At 50.1% G+C, this 19,947-nt stretch overlaps 1 protein-coding gene across 1 annotated transcript; it reads left to right on the plus strand.

Moving 5' to 3' along the window:
- Nucleotides 1-2,633: 2,633 nt before the first annotated feature.
- LOC131204533 (gap junction delta-2 protein-like) lies at nucleotides 2,634-12,015 on the plus strand. Its single transcript, XM_058195919.1, has 3 exons — nucleotides 2,634-2,704; nucleotides 7,842-8,307; nucleotides 11,549-12,015. Exons 1-3 carry the CDS (start codon nucleotides 2,634-2,636, stop codon nucleotides 11,909-11,911), a joined length of 900 nt encoding a protein of 299 aa, XP_058051902.1. The 3' UTR covers nucleotides 11,912-12,015.
- Nucleotides 12,016-19,947: the final 7,932 nt, after the last annotated feature.

Raw genomic sequence — 19,947 nt, forward strand, 5'->3', positions numbered from 1 at the left:
ATCACCCCCTTGTCACCATCCCAAAGAGGGCCGCACAAAGAGCAGGAACCAAGTTGTTCTACCAACCCCACCAACCCACCAAAAAAACCCCCACCAACCCACACTCTTTCTGAACTGCTGCAGTTCACAAACCACGATTTATGGCTTAGCGCGCTCCGCAAAGCCCGGCCGTTCTCTTCCTTAACCAATTAAACCAGGATTCAGCCAAGGATGAGTTCTTAGTTGGCTGCGTCGTGGGTTACTGATTTTCGACCTTGGGAAATTTAAGACGTATGGACTTCAATTCCCAGAATTCCCCAACCAGAGCTTAAGTGGACTTCAACCCCCAGAATTCCCTAGGCTGGGTGGAGAAAGGAAGTGTTAAAGTTGGGAAAACATGACCTAGCTAGGTATAGTAATTTGATTTCTTTTCTTTTTTAAAAATATTTATTGAATTTCCAAAAGTTAAAATACACAATACAAAAAAAAAGCACAATACACAAAAGCAAAAATATAAAACAAAGACAAACGCATCAAAATTACATTACTCATAACAGCTTTTCCTTTTTCCTATTTAACCTCTATTTCTATTTCTCTATTCCTCTATCCTATTTAACCTCTATATACAGATTCTACTTCTAAGTATCTCTATAAACCAACATTCTTATTTAAATTATTTTAACCTCTATTCAGAATTCAGTCTCTTGACAAAAATCTCCCTTAAGTGTTATGCTTACTCTCCAGCCAGGAATGCCATCTATTCCAGGGGTCTCCAACCTTGGCAACTTTAAGCCTGGAGGACTTCAACTCCCAGAATCCCCCAGCCAGCAAAGCTGGCTGGGGAATTCTGGGTGTTGAAGTCCTCCAGGCTTAAAGTTGCCAAGGTTGGAGACCCCGATCTATTCCATATTTGACAGTATCTTCCCTCTCCTGCATTTCCATCGATAATCTATCCATTTCTGCACATTCAAATTTTTTTATTATTATAATTTGATCCGGTGGGATATCTTTTTATATCTTCTGCCCTGTTATTTCATCCAGCCATTTTTTTTATCTCCCCCCCAAAAAATTTCTTAATCTTAGGGCAGGTCCACCACATGTGGTAGAAGGTCCCTAGTTTGTGACCACGTCTCCCAACAATTCGGGGACCTATTTAGAAACTCGGAAAGTAATTTGATTTCAAGTTGTTGTCAGAGAGGGTGGGGTTATCTGTCTTGTACTTCGGGCTTTCAGTTCCCATATAGCCGCTTAGGCAGAAAGTCAACAGGTGAAGAAGCTCTTCTAAGAAAAAAAAGAACGCAAAATAATGACCAGGGTCTCTCAACCTTGGCAACTTTTAAGTTACGTGGAGTTCAACTCTCAGAATTCCGCAGCCAGCTGGTTTTGGTGGTGGTGGCGGGGAGACACTTGCAACCATCCCGAATCTCTCTCTCTCCCTTTCTCAAGTCTCTCTTTTATTCCCACGGGTTCTATGCCAGGGACCGGATTCACACGACATCCACCACCACCACCACTTTAAACCCGCTCGCTTTCTGGCTTCTTCCAACCCACCGAACCCGTCCGCTAAGCGCAGCCCGAAACAACCCTCCCCCCATCATCCCGCGCTTTGGCCCGTTGTGGGAACCTGCCCCGCTTGGACCTTTCTCGCGTAACGCGGGAACCCGCTCACTTTCCGTGTCCAGGACCGGGGTGGGGGAGGGGGAGGGGGATGCTCGCTGCTTCGCGCCCCAAACCCCCCCCCCGCCGCCGCAAACCCCAAACCCGGAGGGGACGGACAATCCTCCCGCGAGAGAAGAACCTTCTACAGGACTCCCCAGGGAGAACTCCCAACACACACACACACACACAGAGAGAGAGAGAGAGAGAGGCAACCGCGGGGCTTTTGCAAGGCTGCGCCCGCGAGCGCCCGCACCTGAAATCTCCCTTCCGCGCGTTTCTGGCCGCGGGTGGAAGGTAGTGGGGGGAGGGGGAAGGGCTGGTTTGCAACGGGATGCCCCTTTCTGGAGGTGCCCCCCACCTTCATCCCCCGAATTAGCATCCTTGCGCACCTGCCGCCGCCGCCGCTGCCTTCCTCCTCCTCCTCCTCCTCCTCCTCCTCCAGCGTCGGCAGGTGCGGAGAAAGCCCGCAACGCCCCGGCGGCCCACGCGTGTCCGCGTCCGCCTGCCTCTCTCTCCCCGCAGACTCTGGGCGGTCCCGGCTCGCTGCGCGGTCGCCGCAGTGCCCACCTCGGTGGAGAAGGGGGGGAGAAGGGAGGGAGGGGGAAAGAAGGGAGGGAGGGGGGGAGAAAGGAGGGGAGGAGAGGGAGGGAGGGAGGGAGAAGGGAGGGAGGGAGGGGAGGGGAGGGGGCGGGAGCGCGCCCCGCGCCGCCCGTGCGCTCGGTGCCTGATCCGCGCCCGCGGTGCCCTTGAACGGCGCCCGGCCGCGAGGGCGGCAGGCGGCGAGGCGGGGCGAGCGGGCGCCCGCGGCCACCCCCCCTCCCGCCGAGGCGATGGCGAGCCGGGGCCCCTGGTGGTGGCGGCGGCGGCGGCGGCGGCGGGGGCCCTAAGCGGCCGGCGCAGAGGCGAGCATCGGGCGGCGGTGGCATCGGCGGCCGCCCCCAGCGTCCCTTGTCGGAGGAGCCCTCGGATGCGGGCGGACCGTCCAGCCCGGAGCGATGGGAGAGTGGACTATTTTGGAACGGCTGCTGGAAGCTGCGGTGCAACAGCACTCCACCATGATCGGGAGGTGGGTTTCTTTCCCCGCACACCGCTCCAAGAGGACTAGCGCCTTGGCCCCCCGCTTCGCCCGAGGGCCCGGAGATGCCCGCGCAAGGGGGTTGAAGGGTGGAGGAGGTTGGGGGTGAGGGGGTAAAGGGTGGAAAAGCCGGAGGGTCCGGCTGGGTTCTCTTCGCCGCCGACCGCGGGTCGGGCTTGGGGGGTATGGGGCAGAAGAGGGGCTGATCCGCAAAACAAAAACAAAAAAAACCACAACTCTGCGGTGGCACCGGGAGGGGAGCCCAGACTCGGCCCCCCCCGCATTTTGGCATCCCGGATCAACCGTCTTTGAGCCCTCTGGGCTTAGTACCCTAAAGTTTTTCAAGATCGTGATTCAAGGTTCTGCACATCCCGGCAGACTACAATGCCCATGACTCCCCGACCAGCACAGGGCCACTGGGAGCTGTGGTCCTGCAGAGCTGAGCCTGAGACCCTTTGCAAGGAAGGAAGCAGGTTGGCTTCTCCGCTTCTTTCAACCTCCCTCATTTTCTCAGAAATCCCTCCAAATCCCCCTTTGGAATTGGGACAGCTGCACCCAGACTTGAAGGATGTGCGGGGAGGGGGGAGGTTGTGGGGGAAGGCAGATTGTCAAGGGGTGGGGGATGGGGGGGGCGTAGAGGGAGGTCTAGAGCCCGGGGAGATCCAGGGGTGGGCAGGAGGCAGAGGGTGGGAGAGGCAGCTGATAACCTGCCCAGGGAAAGTCAAGACAAAAGCTGGGAGGAAAGGAAAGTGAAAAACATGCTTTGCTTCCCCAGAGAAGTGGTCCATCCATTCCTGTATCTTTTTGAGAGGCGGCCCAGATGCTCCGGCTGCTGCATTTGGCCAGAGTTACCACCCGGAGCTGGCAGCTTCTCCTCTCTTGTCCCCTTCCTAAACCGTAGAGCAAGCCAGTCTTCTCAACCCTGACTTCCCACTGAGACGCTTTAAGCTTTATCCTTACTTGGCAAGTTTTAGGTCAGTTTCTAGAAGCGCAGAAAAAAATAGGACATTTTTGAAAAGATGGGAGTGGTGGTGTTTTTTTTAAATGTCTTTGCAACCTGTAGGTTTCTGACCTGGGGAAGACTGTAAATACACTATATATCCTGTGAGATGGATGGATTGATGGAGGGAGGGAGGGAGTGATGGCTGGAGAGAGAGCGAGATGATAGATAGATAGATAGATAGATAGATAGATAGATAGATAGATAGATAGATAGATAGATAGATAGATAGATAGATAGATGATAGATAGATAGATAGATAGACAGACAGACAGACAGACAGACAGACAGACAGACAGACAGACAGACAGATTTGTGTGTGTCTGTGTTTGTGTAGAGAGAGATTTTTTGCTGGACTGATGGGAGACCCTGTATTGCAAAAGAAAACTTTTAAGCCTTAAATTCATGTGACCACATTTGCAATGCCTTCTGGTTGGTTGATTGGTTGAAGGATGGTGTCTCTTTCTGAAGTTTTTTTTTTAAATTCTGAGTGGTGAATTAATAATGTGAAGGATTAAAGGATTTTCTTTCCTTAATGTTTAGGGCTTGCTTTTTCTCCCTCCCCTATCAAAGTGGCAGGCAGTTCCATAGAGAGGAGGAGGAGGAGGAGGATAAGAAATGGAGGAGGAGGAGAGAAGGAGGAAGAGGAAGAGTCAGGAAAAAGAGGAGGGGAAAGAGAAGGAGAGGAAAAGGAGGAAGAGAATAAGAAATAGAGGAGGAGGAAGAGTCAAGAAAAACAGGAGGAGAAGGAGAGGAAAAGGAGGAAGAGAATAAGAGGAGGAGAAGGAGAGGAAAAGGAGGCGGAGAATAAGAAAAGGAGGAGGAGGAGGGAAGGAGAAAGATGAAGAATACAAAAAAGAGGAGAAGGAGAAGGAGAGAAAAAAGAGGAGGAGAATAAGAGGAGGAGGTAGCAGCTTTATCTAGGCTCTGTGGAGGGTTGTGAAGGAAGGGGAAACAGTGCCAGCCTACATTATGTGCGGAACAAAGGTTCACCATTCGTCCCATGTTCTAATAATTCTAGAAACAATATTTCTCATCACCATCTTTGTCCGGGATCATTTTCTTTCTATTCCTGTCCTCTTTTTCGCTCTGTACAATGAGCAGATCGGAAGTAAATCGTCTCAAAGGATACGGGATTATCATTTAACCCCAGCTGCCACTTCCCCCACTGAGACCCAAAGGTGTTTCTTGGGTCCAAACCCATCTTGCTACCCTACAAGACCTGGCAGTGTGGCACCGCCGACCCTCACGCCCAGACTCGCACGACAGTCTCAACGCCAGCCCACACAATCTTTGTCTTGAGAGCTTGAAATAGAAAGCCGAAAAAGAGAAGGAAAGACAAAGGCAGAATCCTGTGTCCCAAGATGATCCCTCAGCAGGTGCTGCTGTCTTCATTGACTCAAATCATCCATTGTGTAGTCATGCTCCTTAGCCCCCTTCCTCCCCCCACCCCCGGTTTCTAATTTTATTCATTGACTCTTCCTTGTATTATTTAGAGGAAAAGAGAGGAATTCCTTGGCCAAGGCTTCAAACTAAGACAGGAGTTTTCTACTGAGGATGCGGGCTTTAAAAACTTAGGAGGTTGAAATGGCTACGAACCACCAGAAATAGCCAAAATTCGAAAGGGGTTTGCTAAAGAATTGTAGGAAATCGAGGCCTGGAGAAATCTCTTTCTAGTGTGACCGGACTGGGTACCTATTAACCTTGTTTAAAGTTAGGATTGGAGACTCTGAAATGGATCTAAAAACCTTGTTGGTTTTGCACAGCGATGGGATCCTTGATGCTTTCTGAACTCGGTGGTTTTCTTGCAGATGTTTTTTTTTTGTTTTTTTGTTTTACATTTATACCCCGCCCTTCTCCGAAGACTCAGGGCGGCTTACAGTGTATAAGGCAATAGTCTCATTCTATTTGTATATTTTTACAAAGTCAACTTATTGCCCCCCCAACAATCTGGGTCCTCATTTTACCTACCTTATAAAGGATGGAAGGCTGAGTCAACCTTGGGCCGGGCTCGAACCTGCAGTAATTGCAGGCTTTGTGTTCTTAATAACAGGCTGTTCTTAATAACAGGCTTTACCAGCCTGCGCCATTCACCGGCCCTTATTATTACCCAACTAGGCAACCTCTTCAGTCTACAAGGGAGGAGGAGGAAGAGGAGGAGGAGGGTGATGATTCTGAAATTGTTGTTGGTCTTTGAGCTAGCTGGAGAATTCTGGGAGTTGAAGTCCCCTCCCCATCTTAAAGGCTGGGGAATTCTGGGAGTTGAAGTCCATCCATCTTAAAGGCTGGGGAATTCTGGGAGTTGAAGTCCATCCATCTTAAAGGCTGGGGAATTCTGGGAGTTGAAGTCCATCCATCTTAAAGGCTGGGGAATTCTGGGAGTTGAAGTCCATCCATCTTAAAGGCTGGGGAATTCTGGGAGTTGAAGTCCATCCATCTTAAAGGCTGGGGAATTCTGGGAATTGAAGTCCATCCATCTTAAAGGCTGGAGAATTCTGGGAATTGAAGTCCATCCATCTTAAAGGCTGGAGAATTCTGGGAGTTGAAGTCCATCCATCTTAAAGGCTGGGGAATTCTGGGAGTTGAAGTCCATCCATCTTAAAGGCTGGGGAATTCTGGGAGTTGAAGTCCATCCATCTTAAAGGCTGGGGAATTCTGGGAGTTGAGATCCCCCCCATCTTAAAGGCTGGGGAATTCTGAGAGCTGAAGTCCCCCCATCTTAAAGTTGCTAAGGTTGAGATACCAAAAGCCGTTTTGCCAGAGGTTAGTAGGCTGGACCTGAAATTTACCTTTCTAACCAGGATTGTGGAGTTTTCTAATTCAGGATAGGCTTGGGTCAGGCGCTCAGCTCCTTGGCTTGTTCAGACATCTTTCTTTCCACTGTCGTTACCATCCCTTCTAAGTTCATCCTTCATCCTAGCATTGGCTTTCTCTTCCTAAGCCATGTTCAAATCATCTTTTAAGCGGGTTGCCCTTCTTCTGTTGGCAAAGCTAAGCTGGACTGGGTGCCAGAATTGATACTGGATCAATTACCTACAAATGCTTTGCCACCCGCCTCTCCCCAAGTAGGAAAAAAAAAAGTGACACTAATGTTTTTTGAGTGTGTATTCCACACCTCACATTCCAATAACCAGCAAACTGCCTTCAAATTGTATCCGTCCCAGATTTAGAACGACTGTTTGTCCTCTGTGGCTCAGACTGGTAAGACAGTCTGTTATTAACAGCAGCTGCTTGCAATTACTGCAGGTTCAAGTCCCACCAGGCCCAAGGTTGACTCAGCCTTCCATCCTTTATAAGGTAGGTAAAATGAGGACCCAGATTGTTGGGGGCAAATAAAAGTTGACTTTGTATATAATATACAAATGGATGAAGACTATTGCTTGACATAGTGTAAGCCGCCCTGAGTCTTCGGAGAAGGGCGGGATATAAATGCAAATAATAAAAAAAACAAACTGAGAATATATTCTGAAAATTGAAAAATTTCACCAGAAGACGGTGAGTTCTAGTCCCGCCTTAGGCATGAAACCTGGCTGGGTGGCTTTGGGCCAATCACCAGGAGATGGTGAGTTCTAGTCCTGCCTTAGCCTGGAAAGCCAGCTGGGTAGTTTGGGGCCCATCACTTCTCTCAGCCTATCCTACCTCACAGGGTTGTTGTTGTTGTTGTTGAGGGGAAAATAGGAGGAAGAAGGAGCATTATGCATGTTTGCCGCCTTGAGCTATTTATAAAAATAATAAAAGACAATGTAAATAAGTAAATACATGCAGAAATAACCACTTTTTCCACGCCCTTATTCGGACATGGGCCCGAAACCCAGCCTGCGTCTCTTGTGAAGACCCTAAGACAGGGGACTGCAAACTTGTGGACTTCAACTCCCAGAGTTCCTCAGCCAGCAAAGCAAAGCTGGCTGAGGAACTCTGGGAGTTGAAGTCCACAAGTCTTAAAAGAGCCAAGTTTGCAAACCCCTGACCTAAGAAAATGGAGAGAATTGCCCTGCGGGCACCTTTCCACTAGAATGGACTACAGCTCCCATCCTTCCTAGTCCGACCTGGTTAGGCATTCCAGGGGCAGGGAAGGGGGCTTTGTGGGGAGGAGGGGGCTGCTTCTCAACAGCTGCTCTCCCTGCCCAGGATCCTGCTGACGGTGGTAGTCATCTTTCGCATCTTGATCGTGGCCATCGTGGGCGAGACGGTCTACGAGGACGAGCAGACCATGTTCATGTGTAACACGCTGCAACCTGGCTGCAACCAGGCTTGCTACGACAAGGCCTTCCCCATCTCCCACATCCGCTACTGGGTCTTCCAGATCATCCTGGTTTGTACGCCCAGCCTCTGCTTCATCACCTACTCCGTCCACCAGTCGGCCAAGCAGCGGGACCGGCGCTACTCCTTCCTCTACCCGCTACTGGAGAAGGAGGCGCTCTGCGAAGGCAAGAAGGTGAAGAACGTCAACGGGATCTTGGTGCCCAACCCCGACGGGTCCTCCAAGGAGCCCGACTGCCTGGAGGTGAAGGAGATCCCCAGCACCCCGCTCAGGCCCCCCAAGAGCGCCAAGGTCAAGCGGCAGGAGGGGATCTCGCGCTTCTACATCATCCAGGTGGGTTGGGATGGGAGGTGGCACCATTTCAGGGAAGGACCTTCTTGACGGGCACATTCTCCGGGCCTCCACCTGGAAGGGCCAGTGGAAGCGAAGGAGCAGGTGCCTAGGGAGGTTTGGAAGGGGGATCCAAGATGTCGGTGGGGGGATCAAGGCCAAGAAAAGCTGACACTAGTCTTGTAATGGTCTGTGTGAATGGCCTTGGAGACAGGAGGAGAAAGAGCTGCAGGGGGAACAGAGAAGAGACAGCTCAGGGGCCTGGGGAGCATCTCAGAAGGGAAACTTCCTAATCCAAAGGGGAGAGAAGGGGAGGGGAAGGAAGGAAGGAAGATGGAAGTGGATGGAAGCAAAATGGGAATGAGAGAAAGGGAGGAGGGAGGAAAGGAAGGAAGGAGGCAGGTAGGAAAGAAGGAAGGAAGGAAAGAAGGAAGGAAGGAAGGAAGGAAGGAAGGAAGGAAGGAAGGAAGGAAGGAAGGAAGGAAGGAAATGATAGTGGAAGTGGAAATGAATGTAAGCAAAATGGGAATGAGGAAGGAAGGAAGGAAAATGGATGGAAGGAAATGAGAGTGGAAGGAAGGAAATGGGAATGAGAGGAAGGGAGGGAGGGCAGGAAGGGAGGAGAAGAAAGAAGGGAGGGAGGGAGGCAGGCAGGAGGGAGGGGAGGCAGGAAGGAAGGAAAATGGAAATGAGAGGAAGAAGGGAAAGGGGACGGAAGGAAGGAGAAAGAAGAGATGGAGGGAGGCAGGAGGGAAAGAAGGAGGAAGGTGGGAGGCAGGAAGGAAGGAAAATGGAAGGAAGGAAATGAGAGTGGAAGGAAGCAAAATGGGAATGAGTGACGGAAGGAAGGAAGGAAGGAAGGAAGGAAGGAAGGAAGGAAGGAAGGAAGGAAGGAAGGAAGGAAGGAAGGAAGGAAGGAAGGAAGGGTTAAATATTTCCAGACTTGCAAGAGTCTGTTACTAAAGGGAGTGCCACTACTCGTGGCTTTGATTTCTTGATTGGACGGCCCGCAAGGGCTGGCAGCCCTTCTCTTTTAGAGCCGAACGGACATTTCTTGTGCAAAGTTCCTTGCAGAATTCAGCTTTCCTGGTTTCTGCTCAGCAGAAGAGGTAAGACAGAAGGGAGGGGAGGCTCCCCCCTTCCTTCCAGTTGCTTTTACCTTCCTCTCTTTCTCTGCGGAGGGCGGAGTGTGTGTGTGAGAAACAGCACCAGGATCTTACTGAACAGCAGCAGGGAGAAACTTCTGCAGGGCCAGGGATAGGCGAGCATAGCAGCAGCAGCTCCTACAAGTAGTTCTCAAGTTCACAAGCATTCAATTTAGTCAGGAGACGGTGAGTTCTAGTCCCAACTTAAGGATGAATAGGAGCTGGGTGACTTTGGGCCGGTCCCTCCCTCTCAAGCCAACCTGCCTCACAGGGCTGTTGTGCGAAAACAGGAGGAGGAAGGAGCATGATGAAGGCTTGCTGCTTTGACTTACTTGTAAAGTAATGCAGGTAGTCCTCAACTTACGACCACAATGGAGCCCAGCATTTACGTTGCTAAGTGAGTTTTGTCCCATTTTTTTAGGACTTTTCTCGCTGCATTGGTTGAGTGACTCAATGCACTTCTTAAATTAGTAACGCGCTCGTTAAGTGAGCCTGGCTTCTCTATTTTATTTATTTATTTATTTTTATTTATTTTATCACATTTATATACCGCCCTATCTCCCGAGGGACTCAGGGCGGTTCACAGGCAATTAAAAAATACATATAAATACAAACTAAAATGACAATTAAAAAGCTTATTCTATAGCCGAATTATTAAAAAACAGTATAAATAATAAAAACCCATTTAAAACCAATAAATTTAAAATCTAATCCAGTCCCGCGCAGATGAATAAGTGTGTTTTAAGCTCGCGACGAAAGGTTCGGAGGTCCGGAAGTTGACGGAGTCCTGGAGGGAGTTCGTTCCAGAGGGTGGGAGCCCCCACAGAGAAGGCCCTTCCCCTGGGTGTCGCCAGACGGCACTGCCTAGCCGACGGCACCCTGAGGAGTCCCTCTCTGTGAGAGCGCACGGGTCGGTGAGAGGTATTCGGTAGCAGTAGGCGGTCCCGTAAATAGCCCGGCCCTGTGCCATGGAGCGCTTTAAAGATTGTCACCAACACCTTGAAGCGCACCCGGAAGGTCACAGGTAGCCAGTGCAGTCTGCGCAGGATAGGTGTCACGCGGGAGCCACGAGGGGCTCCCTCTATCACCCGCGCAGCCGCATTCTGGACTAACTGAAGTCTCCAGATGCCCCTCAAGGGGAGCACCATGTAGAGAGCATTGCAGTAATTGACTTTGCTTGTCAGGTGGTCACAAAAGGGGATCACGTGACCCCCAGGACACGGCAACCGTCATAAATGTGAATCAGTTGTCAAGCATCCGAAAGTAAATCGCATGACCATGGGTTTGCGGCAATGGTCGTAAGTGTGAAAAACAATCCTAAAGTCACTTTTTTCAATGCCGTTATAACTTCGGTCACTAAATGAATTGTTATAAGTTGAGGACACCCTATATTTTAGTATTTTATTGTACACCGCCCAGAGTCCATCCAGATCTGAGGGAGATGGACAGTTCAAAAATGTGAGAAATAAATGTTAAAAAATGAACATACGAAGCAGTCCCTGTTATGTCCCTAGCTATAGATGTATAAAGCAGGGGTCTCCAATCTTGGTCACTTTAAGACTTGTGGACTTCAACTTCCAGAGTGAGACTCTGGGAGTTGAAGTCCACAAGTCTTAAAGTGACCAAGGTTGGAGACCCCTTGTATAAAATACCATTTTCTACTAAAAAGAGAAGAGCAGCCACAGATGCTGGTCAGAAAAATGACCCGCAAGTTCCTTAAAGAAAAGAAATAATAGGGAAAAAAATGTAATAAATTGACAGTGTGACGATGTGAGACAACCCAGGAGCAAATACAGGAAACAGAGGTTTGTATTTAAATAGTGGTTTTTATCTACAAAGAATATATACATACACATACTTTAGTCAGACCTCAAAACAAACAGCAATCAGCAATTACAGCACGGAAGCACACACACACACACAGATACGCTCTCACAGGGCCTCTTCTTATTACAGGCTCTTAAAGTGATATCGGCCCAAAAACCTTGCTGACTCATTCTTAGCATTACATCATCGTAGCAGCTGGTCAGCTGACATAAATACTAAATAACAAGTAGAAGAAAGGAGGTGTGCTCTAACTACTTCTCTCTTGGGGCTAGGTGGTTTTTCGCAATGCCTTGGAGATCGGATTCTTGGCTGGGCAATACTTCCTCTACGGATTCAACGTGCCGGCTATTTTCGAATGCGACCGCTATCCCTGCGTTAAGGAAGTGGAGTGCTACGTGTCTCGTCCCACCGAGAAGACCGTCTTCCTGGTTTTCATGTTCGCCGTCAGCGGCATCTGTGTCCTTCTCAACCTGGCCGAGCTCAACCACCTGGGTTGGCGGAAGATCAAGACGGCCATCCGGGGGGTTCAAGCCAGGCGGAAATCCATCTGCGAGGTGCGGAAAAAGGACCTCTCCTCCTTGGCCCAAGTGCCTACCTTGGGGCGGACTCAATCCAGCGAGTCCGCTTACGTCTGAGCGGGCCGGGACGGCCCTCGGCCGAGTGGACACCACCAATGCAAAAAACAAAAGACAAAACTAACCGTTGTACCTCCCAGGTTCACCATCTAACACAGGGGTCCTCAAACTTGGCAGCTTTAAGACTTGTGGACTTCAACTCCCAGAATTCTCCAGCCAGTTATAACTAGAGCTGGCTGGAGAATTCTGGGACTTGAAGTCCACAAGTCTTAAAGCTGCCAAGTTTGAAGACCTCTGATTTAACATATCAGCGGGTGCTTTTCGGGCCCCTTCCTCCGTTGTAGGGATAAAAAGAGGAGGGGGCTTCCAAATCGCTTTAACAGCCGGTGGGAGACATCCAGCTGAGAAAGAGGGGCCTTCCAGCGGTGGGTTTCAAATTTTTTTACTACCGGTTCTGTGGGTGGGGCTTGGTGGGTGGGGCATTGCTTGGTGGGTGTGGCAGGGGACGGATACTGTAAAATCTCCATTCCCACCCCACTCCAGGGGAAGGTTACTGCAAAATCCCCATTTCCTCCCGATCAGCTGGGACTTGGGAGGCAAAGAATAGATTGGGACCGGACCAGTTGGAATTTTTACTACCGGTTCTCCAAACTACTCAAAATTTTCACTACCGGTTCTCCAGAACTGGTCAGAACCTGCTGAAACCCACCTCTGGGGCCTTCCTTTTTTCCATCCCCCACCCCACTGCCGGCTGTCTTCCGATGAATCTCTACACACACACACGATCATGGTGCAAGCCGTTGTCAGATGCATGAAAACTTGTGCCTAGAACTCCTTGGAATGAACCGGGACGGGATGGGGCATTGGAAGGTGGCTTTTGAGCCAGAGGGCAGAGAACTGGCTTGCTTGCTTGCTTATTTGGGGTAGGGTGTTTTTTTTTTTAAATATTTTTTCCAAGAGAGCAGAGAAGGGAGGCAGACGAGAGAGAGAGAGAGAGAGAGAGAGAGAGAGAGAGAGAGAGAGAGAGAGAGAGAAAGAAGTAGAGAAGGAGGGAGGGAGAGGAGGTTTCTGGCTGCCTGGTCTCCGGTTCGGAGAGTCCGTTTTCTCTCTGGGGCTGCTATGGTGTAAATATTATGCAGTGTAACAAACGAGGAAATGTGGTTTTTTTTTAAAAGGAAAAAAAAAGAGGAGAAAAAAGAAGAAGAAACAAAAACTCAGTAAAGAACGCAATAAAAAGGAATGTTTTCTTTTCTTTTCTTTTTTGCGGATGTTCTGACTCGGGATCGGAGCGGGAATGAAATGAAACTGGGGCCTATTAGGTCGAACGTCTGGCGAAATCTTTTACTTCCGAAAGAAGGGAATATTTGGAGCTTGGGGTTGAACTGTGGGGTCCTTGGTGTTCTCTGAGCCTGATGGTTGTCTTGCAGACGTTTGTGACCCAGCTAAGTAACATCATCAGTGTTAGAAGGAAGTGGGATTTGAGGAGGAGGAGGGAGAGAGGAGGAAGAGGAGGGGCTTCCAAATCGCTTTAACAGCCGGTGGGAGACATCCAGCTGAGAAAGAGGGGCCTTCCAGCGGTGGGTTTCAAATTTTTTTACTACCGGTTCTGTGGGTGGGGCTTGGTGGGTGGGGCATTGCTTGGTGGGTGTGGCAGGGGACGGATACTGTAAAATCTCCATTCCCACCCCACTCCAGGGGAAGGTTACTGCAAAATCCCCATTTCCTCCCGATCAGCTGGGACTTGGGAGGCAAAGAATAGATTGGGACCGGACCAGTTGGAATTTTTACTACCGGTTCTCCAAACTACTCAAAATTTTCACTACCGGTTCTCCAGAACTGGTCAGAACCTGCTGAAACCCACCTCTGGGGCCTTCCTTTTTTCCATCCCCCACCCCACTGCCGGCTGTCTTCCGATGAATCTCTACACACACACACGATCATGGTGCAAGCCGTTGTCAGATGCATGAAAACTTGTGCCTAGAACTCCTTGGAATGAACCGGGACGGGATGGGGCATTGGAAGGTGGCTTTTGAGCCAGAGGGCAGAGAACTGGCTTGCTTGCTTGCTTATTTGGGGTAGGGTGTTTTTTTTTTTAAATATTTTTTCCAAGAGAGCAGAGAAGGGAGGCAGACGAGAGAGAGAGAGAGAGAGAGAGAGAGAGAGAGAGAGAGAGAAAGAAGTAGAGAAGGAGGGAGGGAGAGGAGGTTTCTGGCTGCCTGGTCTCCGGTTCGGAGAGTCCGTTTTCTCTCTGGGGCTGCTATGGTGTAAATATTATGCAGTGTAACAAACGAGGAAATGTGGTTTTTTTTTAAAAGGAAAAAAAAAGAGGAGAAAAAAGAAGAAGAAACAAAAACTCAGTAAAGAACGCAATAAAAAGGAATGTTTTCTTTTCTTTTCTTTTTTGCGGATGTTCTGACTCGGGATCGGAGCGGGAATGAAATGAAACTGGGGCCTATTAGGTCGAACGTCTGGCGAAATCTTTTACTTCCGAAAGAAGGGAATATTTGGAGCTTGGGGTTGAACTGTGGGGTCCTTGGTGTTCTCTGAGCCTGATGGTTGTCTTGCAGACGTTTCGTGACCCAGCTAAGTAACATCATCAGTGTTAGAAGGAAGTGGGATTTGAGGAGGAGGAGGGAGAGAGGAGGAAGAGGAGCGGGGGGGGGGGCGAGGAAGAGGAAAGGGAAAGAAGTGGAGTATTTTTGTGCTTGAAGGGCAGGTTAGATTGCTGTAAAAGACTTGTAAAAGAGAGAATCTGTGGAAGTCGCCCTTAATCAATATAAAATAATCCAGAACCTATAAATAACATATAAAACTCTTAATTCCAGACATCTCCATTGGGGCATTTTCCTTCGTAACTGAAATATACAAATTCCTCCTTGAGTGGCTCACTTTTGCAATTCCAGCCAGGCTGTTTGAAACTCTGTGAAGGGAAGGGTAGTATTTCCCCAGCCTTGTTGTAACTCTCTGCACATGCTCAGTGATGCTTCCGGCTGTTCTTCGGTCCTCGGATGGGTGGGAGAGGAAAAAGAGGGATTTAGCCAAGCCCATCCATCTGCTTCCCTACAGCCCCAACAGCCCAGGGCCTGACCCTGCAGAGAGGCAGGGCCCTCTGACTCCCCTCCTTCCCCCCCCCCCACCCCATGTCCTCCCCCCCCCCCAAGTAGCTCTTCCACCCACATTACTCTGGGTTGTATTTAGAGCTTCACCTTCTAAGCTGCTTTGCTGTCCTAGCTAGAAAAGCAAAGGATCAGAGCTCAGCGTAGTAAGCTCAAGAGACGAACGATCGGCAGCAGGCTGAGTGTGTGGGTGTGTGTGTAAGAGAGAGAGAGAGAGTTTGTGTGTGTACGTTTTCAGGCTAGGCTTGTATTTTCCGCCTGCGGGGAGCTACTGGGCACCCCGCCTCCTCCAGCCCCCAAGACAGGAACCTTTCGGGGGGGTCACAGTTTTAAAAGAGGAAAATGTAGGGCAGACTTGAGTTATCGATAGAAGCGAGTATATTGGAGGCTCAGGGCCCTTGGTGCTCGCGGAGCTGGGCGGTTTTCTGGCAGACGTTTCGTGACCCAGCTAGGTAGCATCATCAGGATGTTAGGAGGGCGTGGGATTTGAGGATGACGACGATGACGATTATGGGATCGTTGATGCTCAGAGAGTTTTCTTGCAGACGTTTCATGACCCAACTAGGTACTATCATCAGTGCCACCAGGGAGTGGGGTTTGTGGAGAGGGGAGGAAGACTGTGGGGTCCTTGGTGCTCCCTGAGCTTGGTCATTTTCTTGCAGGCGTTACATTACCAAACTAGGTGGCATCATCAAGGGAGTGGGGTTTGTGGAGGGAAGATGACTGTGAGGTCTTTGATGCTTGGTGGTTTTCTTGCAGGCATTTCATGACCAAACTAGGTAGCATCATCAGTGCTAAAAGGGAGTGAGTGTTCTGTCCCCCTCAACCACAACCCAAAAGACACGCGAGCTGACTGTATTTGCCAGCAATTTATTCCTACTACAGATATCAGTTCTGGCAACGAACCTGCGATTGCCTGTCAAGTCCTCCGATCTCTTCAGTGCAACTGCGGTCCGTTGCTTGAGCAACCCAGAGTTCAGAAATAAACAGAAATGCAAAAGCCAATTCCTTAGTCTCGCAATAAAGCAGCCAAAGTTTCCAAAAGTCAGTTTTTGTCCATCACGAAGCCCAATGGCAGCTCCACCCACTTTTATACCCTGTGGGGTGTGGCTCTGTGACTCAGCACTCCCTGAGCCGGCCCCTCCCTTTCCTTTGCTGTGCACGTTGCCCTCGCATCTGCTGCCTACAATGCCCTGCTGCCTTGCATCTAGCCAAGATTGATCCTCCTCAGCTGGCTCTTGGGGCGTTGCCAGGGAGAAGGAGGGGTTGGGGGAAAGAGGCTGTGTCAGCTCCTTCTCCTCCACCTGGCCTCCCTCTGGAACCTGGAGCAGAGCCAGAGGGGAAGGTCCTGCAGAGGGAAGCCCTGTCGGCTCTTCCACCTCACTCTCTGAGTCACACTCTGCCAGGAGGCCAGATTCGGGGGCCCGCAGACACAACAGTGAGATTGGAGGAGGAGGACGAAGACTAAGGGGGCCTTGATGTTTTCTGAACTTGGGTCATTTTCTTGCAGACATTTCATTACCAAACTAGGCAACCTCATCAGTGCTAAAAGGGAGTGGGATTTCTGGAGAGGGTAGGACGATGACTGTGAGGTCCTCAACGCTCTCTGAGCTTTGTGGTTTCCTTCCAGACGTTTCCTTACCCATCTAGGTAACATCATCAATGCCGAAGTCCAGTGTTAACAGGGACTTCTCTGGGGTGGAGTGGGGTGTGTGTGTGTGTGTGGACAGGCAGCCCGCCCCCCCTCGACCATCTCTCCCTTTCACGCTGACTCATTCGCACTGGGAAGGAAATATGATCTGATTTATGCCCGTACCTGCAGAGGTCTAACAGCTGCCAACCTGGCATCATTCCCGGGACTGCAAGGGAGGGGAACCATACAAAATGCAGAAGACTGCGGTCCTATTTTTTTTGGGTGTGGGGAGGGAAACCAGCCCAGTTTCTGGACTCATTATCTTATGACAAGTTTAGAACCGGGTTAAGTTTCTCCTTTGGGACAACCGTGACTTGGACGATTGAAAATCTCCATAGATGGGACAGATTCGTTTAATGGCCATTTTGAAGTTAAAACGGCCCAGAGGAAAGGGACTTACGACCGCTCCTCACACTTACGACCGTGATAAAAATCCAGGCACTTGGCAAACGGTGTATATTTACGACGGTTGCAGCGTCCTTCAAGCTAGGATGACAGCCAGGCATTCGGGATGCTACCAACAGAAGAGAATATTTGGAGCTCGGGGTTGAACTGTGTGTGTGTGTGGGGGGGGGAGTCCTCGGTTGTTTCCTTGGACGTTTCGTTACCGAACTAGCTAACATCATCAGTGCTAGGGGGTGGGGTTTGCAATGAGGAGAACGATGCTGGTGGAGAGGTCCTTGGTGGAGACGTTTCATTACCATACTAGCTAACGTTTTCAGTGCTAGAAGGGAGTGGTGTCTGTGGGAGAGGAGGAGAATGAGAAATGTGGGGTCCTTGGCGCTTTTTGAGCTTTGTGGTTTTCGGCAGGCATTTCATTACCAAGCTAGGTAACATCATCAGCGTCAAAACCATCAAAAGCACTAAGGACCCCACACCAAATTGTGGTTCCCTCCGCATTGTGCCCCACTGCGTCTCCAGTGGTGATCCTCCTTCTCTTCTATCTCCGTGGAACTCACCCCCGCAACCCCACAACCCCCCCCCAGACCTGGGACAGGGGCATCCCGCTGCCCCTCTCACACACACACCCACCCCAGGTTCAGGATCCAGGGCAGCCGACACTTTTGGGACTCTGGTGAGGTGACTTCTGCTATTTTTACGCCCCGATTAGAGGCGCTTCGGCACATGACGAGCAAAGAGTGTGATCCGGTGTGAATTATGCACAGTTCCTGTGAGGTGCTATTGAGAGCTGAAGCAGCAACGGATTTAGGCGGGGGTGGGGTGGGGGGTGGGGGGGATGTGGGAAGAGGAGAGAAAGAGAACAGAAGTAGAGAAAAGAGAAGGGGCGACCCCAGGGTGGCTGGGAAAAAGGCTCTCCTTGAAAGCCCCTTGATACCCGTCTCCATCAGCCAGATTAAAAGGATGGGCAGGGAGGGAGAAGGGATGGTGAGACCAGTGGGAGACTGGAGAATGGACCTTCCTCTCTCACTCCTTCCTTCTTTCCTCCCTTCCCTTCTTCCCCTCCCTCCTTTCCTTCCTGTCTTCCGTCCTCCTTTTCTTTCCTTCATCTCCCTGCCTTCTACCCTCTTTTCTTTTTCCTTCCTTCTTTCCTCCCTTCCCTCTCCCTACCTTCTTCCCTTCCCTTCCTCCCTCCTTCCTTTTCTTCCTGTCTTCCACCCTTTTCTTTCCTTCATCTCCCTGCCTTCTACCCTTTTCTTTTTCCTTCCTTTCCTCCCTTCCCTCTCGCTACCTTCTTCCCTTCCCTGCCTCCCTCCTTCCTTTTCTTCCTGTATTCCACCTTTTTCTTTCCATCTCCCTGCCTTCTACCCTTTTCTTTTTCCTTCCTTCTCTCCCTCCCTTTTCCTTCCTTCTTTCCTCCCTTCCCTCTCCCTACCTTCTTCCCCTCCCTCCCTGCCTCCCTCCTTCCTTTTCTTCCTGTCTTCCACCCTTTTCTTTCCTTCATCTCCCTGCCTTCTACCCTCTTTTCTTTTTCCTTCCTTCCCTCCCTCCCTTTTCCTTCCTTCCTCCTTTCCTTCCTTCATCTCTCTGCCTTCCGCTTTTCTTTCCTTTCTTCCTCTCCCTGCCTTCTACCCTTCCTGTCTTTCTACCCTTTTTTCTTTCTTTCTTTTTCTTTCCTTCCCTCCGTCTTGTGCTTGAGGTTGGGGGGGAAAAAATGAAACTTTTGATTTTGGGTTTTACCGATAGACTTGCTGTTAAAGAGAAATGGCTGGTTTTAAACTATTATGTCAAAGCAAAATAATAATAAGTTGAGGTTTGACGTTAATGCCTTATCTTACGGCACTGATGGCGAGTCGGAAGTCAATGTCTTGTCTTTCTCTCCCCCACCCCGCTTCTTCTCCACACCTTCCCCTTTCTCCCTTCTTTTGGCTTTTCTACTTTTTTTTTTGTGTATCAAAAATTAATAAAATTGTTAAAAACATTAAAAAGTCCACTGTGCCCCACAGCAAGAAATGGGGACTCAAACAAGCCAAGACGGACTCAAACCAAGGAAAGGAATTGAGGCTCAAGGGCTTTGGAGGGAACTGGGAGGAAGGAGGCAGAAAGATGGGGGGTTGGGAAGGGTCCATTGCAGCCTGGAGACCCTCCCCCTGATCCAACCGATGCCCGAGATAAACCAGCACCTGCCAGCTTCCAATCTCCCGCAGAGATCTAGTTGGCGAGCCATAATTTTGCAGCACGCGAAAGGCTTACGGCCGGGAGACCGAAAATGTGACTATTCCTAGTCCGTTACGTCCTGCCCAAAGCAGGGTAAATTCGCAGCTGGGAGCTCAACCGGGAGGAGAATCAAGAGACGGTTGGGGGACAGTTGGAGATAAACCCTTGAGCTTCGTATTGGACGTGGGGGGGGGGGGATGTTTTAATCCTCTTTGCTTTAGACTGCGGGGTGGGGGAGGGGGGAGAGAATTGACGGCCCTTTTAATATCATTGGAGAGGCTGTTGGAGGAAGGAAGCGGCGGCGATGAGACGGGAAAAAAAGGAAAGCGAGAGAGGCGGCCAACAAAAGGTCGTCACGTGGCCGCAAAACTCACGGGACGAGAATGTCTCGCTTAGCGATTGGGCTCAACCGCGGTCATTAAGTCGAGGATTACCTGTAGGAGCCAGGTCCCCAAAAGATTTGGAACCCCCAGAATCACGGCCCAGTCTGAAAAAAAGGGGCATTGGGAGAAAACCCAAGCAGATTTCAAAGCCACTGTGAGGCTCCCTTCCCGCCCCCTCGCCCACCGCGGGACTTTTTATCTAAAGTAATCAAATGATTCCTAATCTCCCCGATTAAGACACAGCTCAAGTTTGTCCAGCTGCAGATTTGAAATTCCGGTTAGGAAAAA

The sequence above is a fragment of the Ahaetulla prasina genome, chromosome 10, assembly GCF_028640845.1.
Source record: "Ahaetulla prasina isolate Xishuangbanna chromosome 10, ASM2864084v1, whole genome shotgun sequence".
NCBI lineage: Eukaryota > Metazoa > Chordata > Lepidosauria > Squamata > Colubridae > Ahaetulla > Ahaetulla prasina.

Excerpts from the sequence above, each read along its gene's own strand:
- LOC131204533 (XM_058195919.1), top strand. The coding sequence starts at position 2,634 with ATGGGAGAGTGGACTATTTTGGAACGGCTGCTGGAAGCTGCGGTGCAA. Across the intron at positions 2,705-7,841 it reads CACTCCACCATGATCGGGAG|GATCCTGCTGACGGTGGTAG; the intron begins GTGGGTTTCTTT and ends CTCCCTGCCCAG. Across the intron at positions 8,308-11,548 it reads CGCGCTTCTACATCATCCAG|GTGGTTTTTCGCAATGCCTT; the intron begins GTGGGTTGGGAT and ends TCTTGGGGCTAG.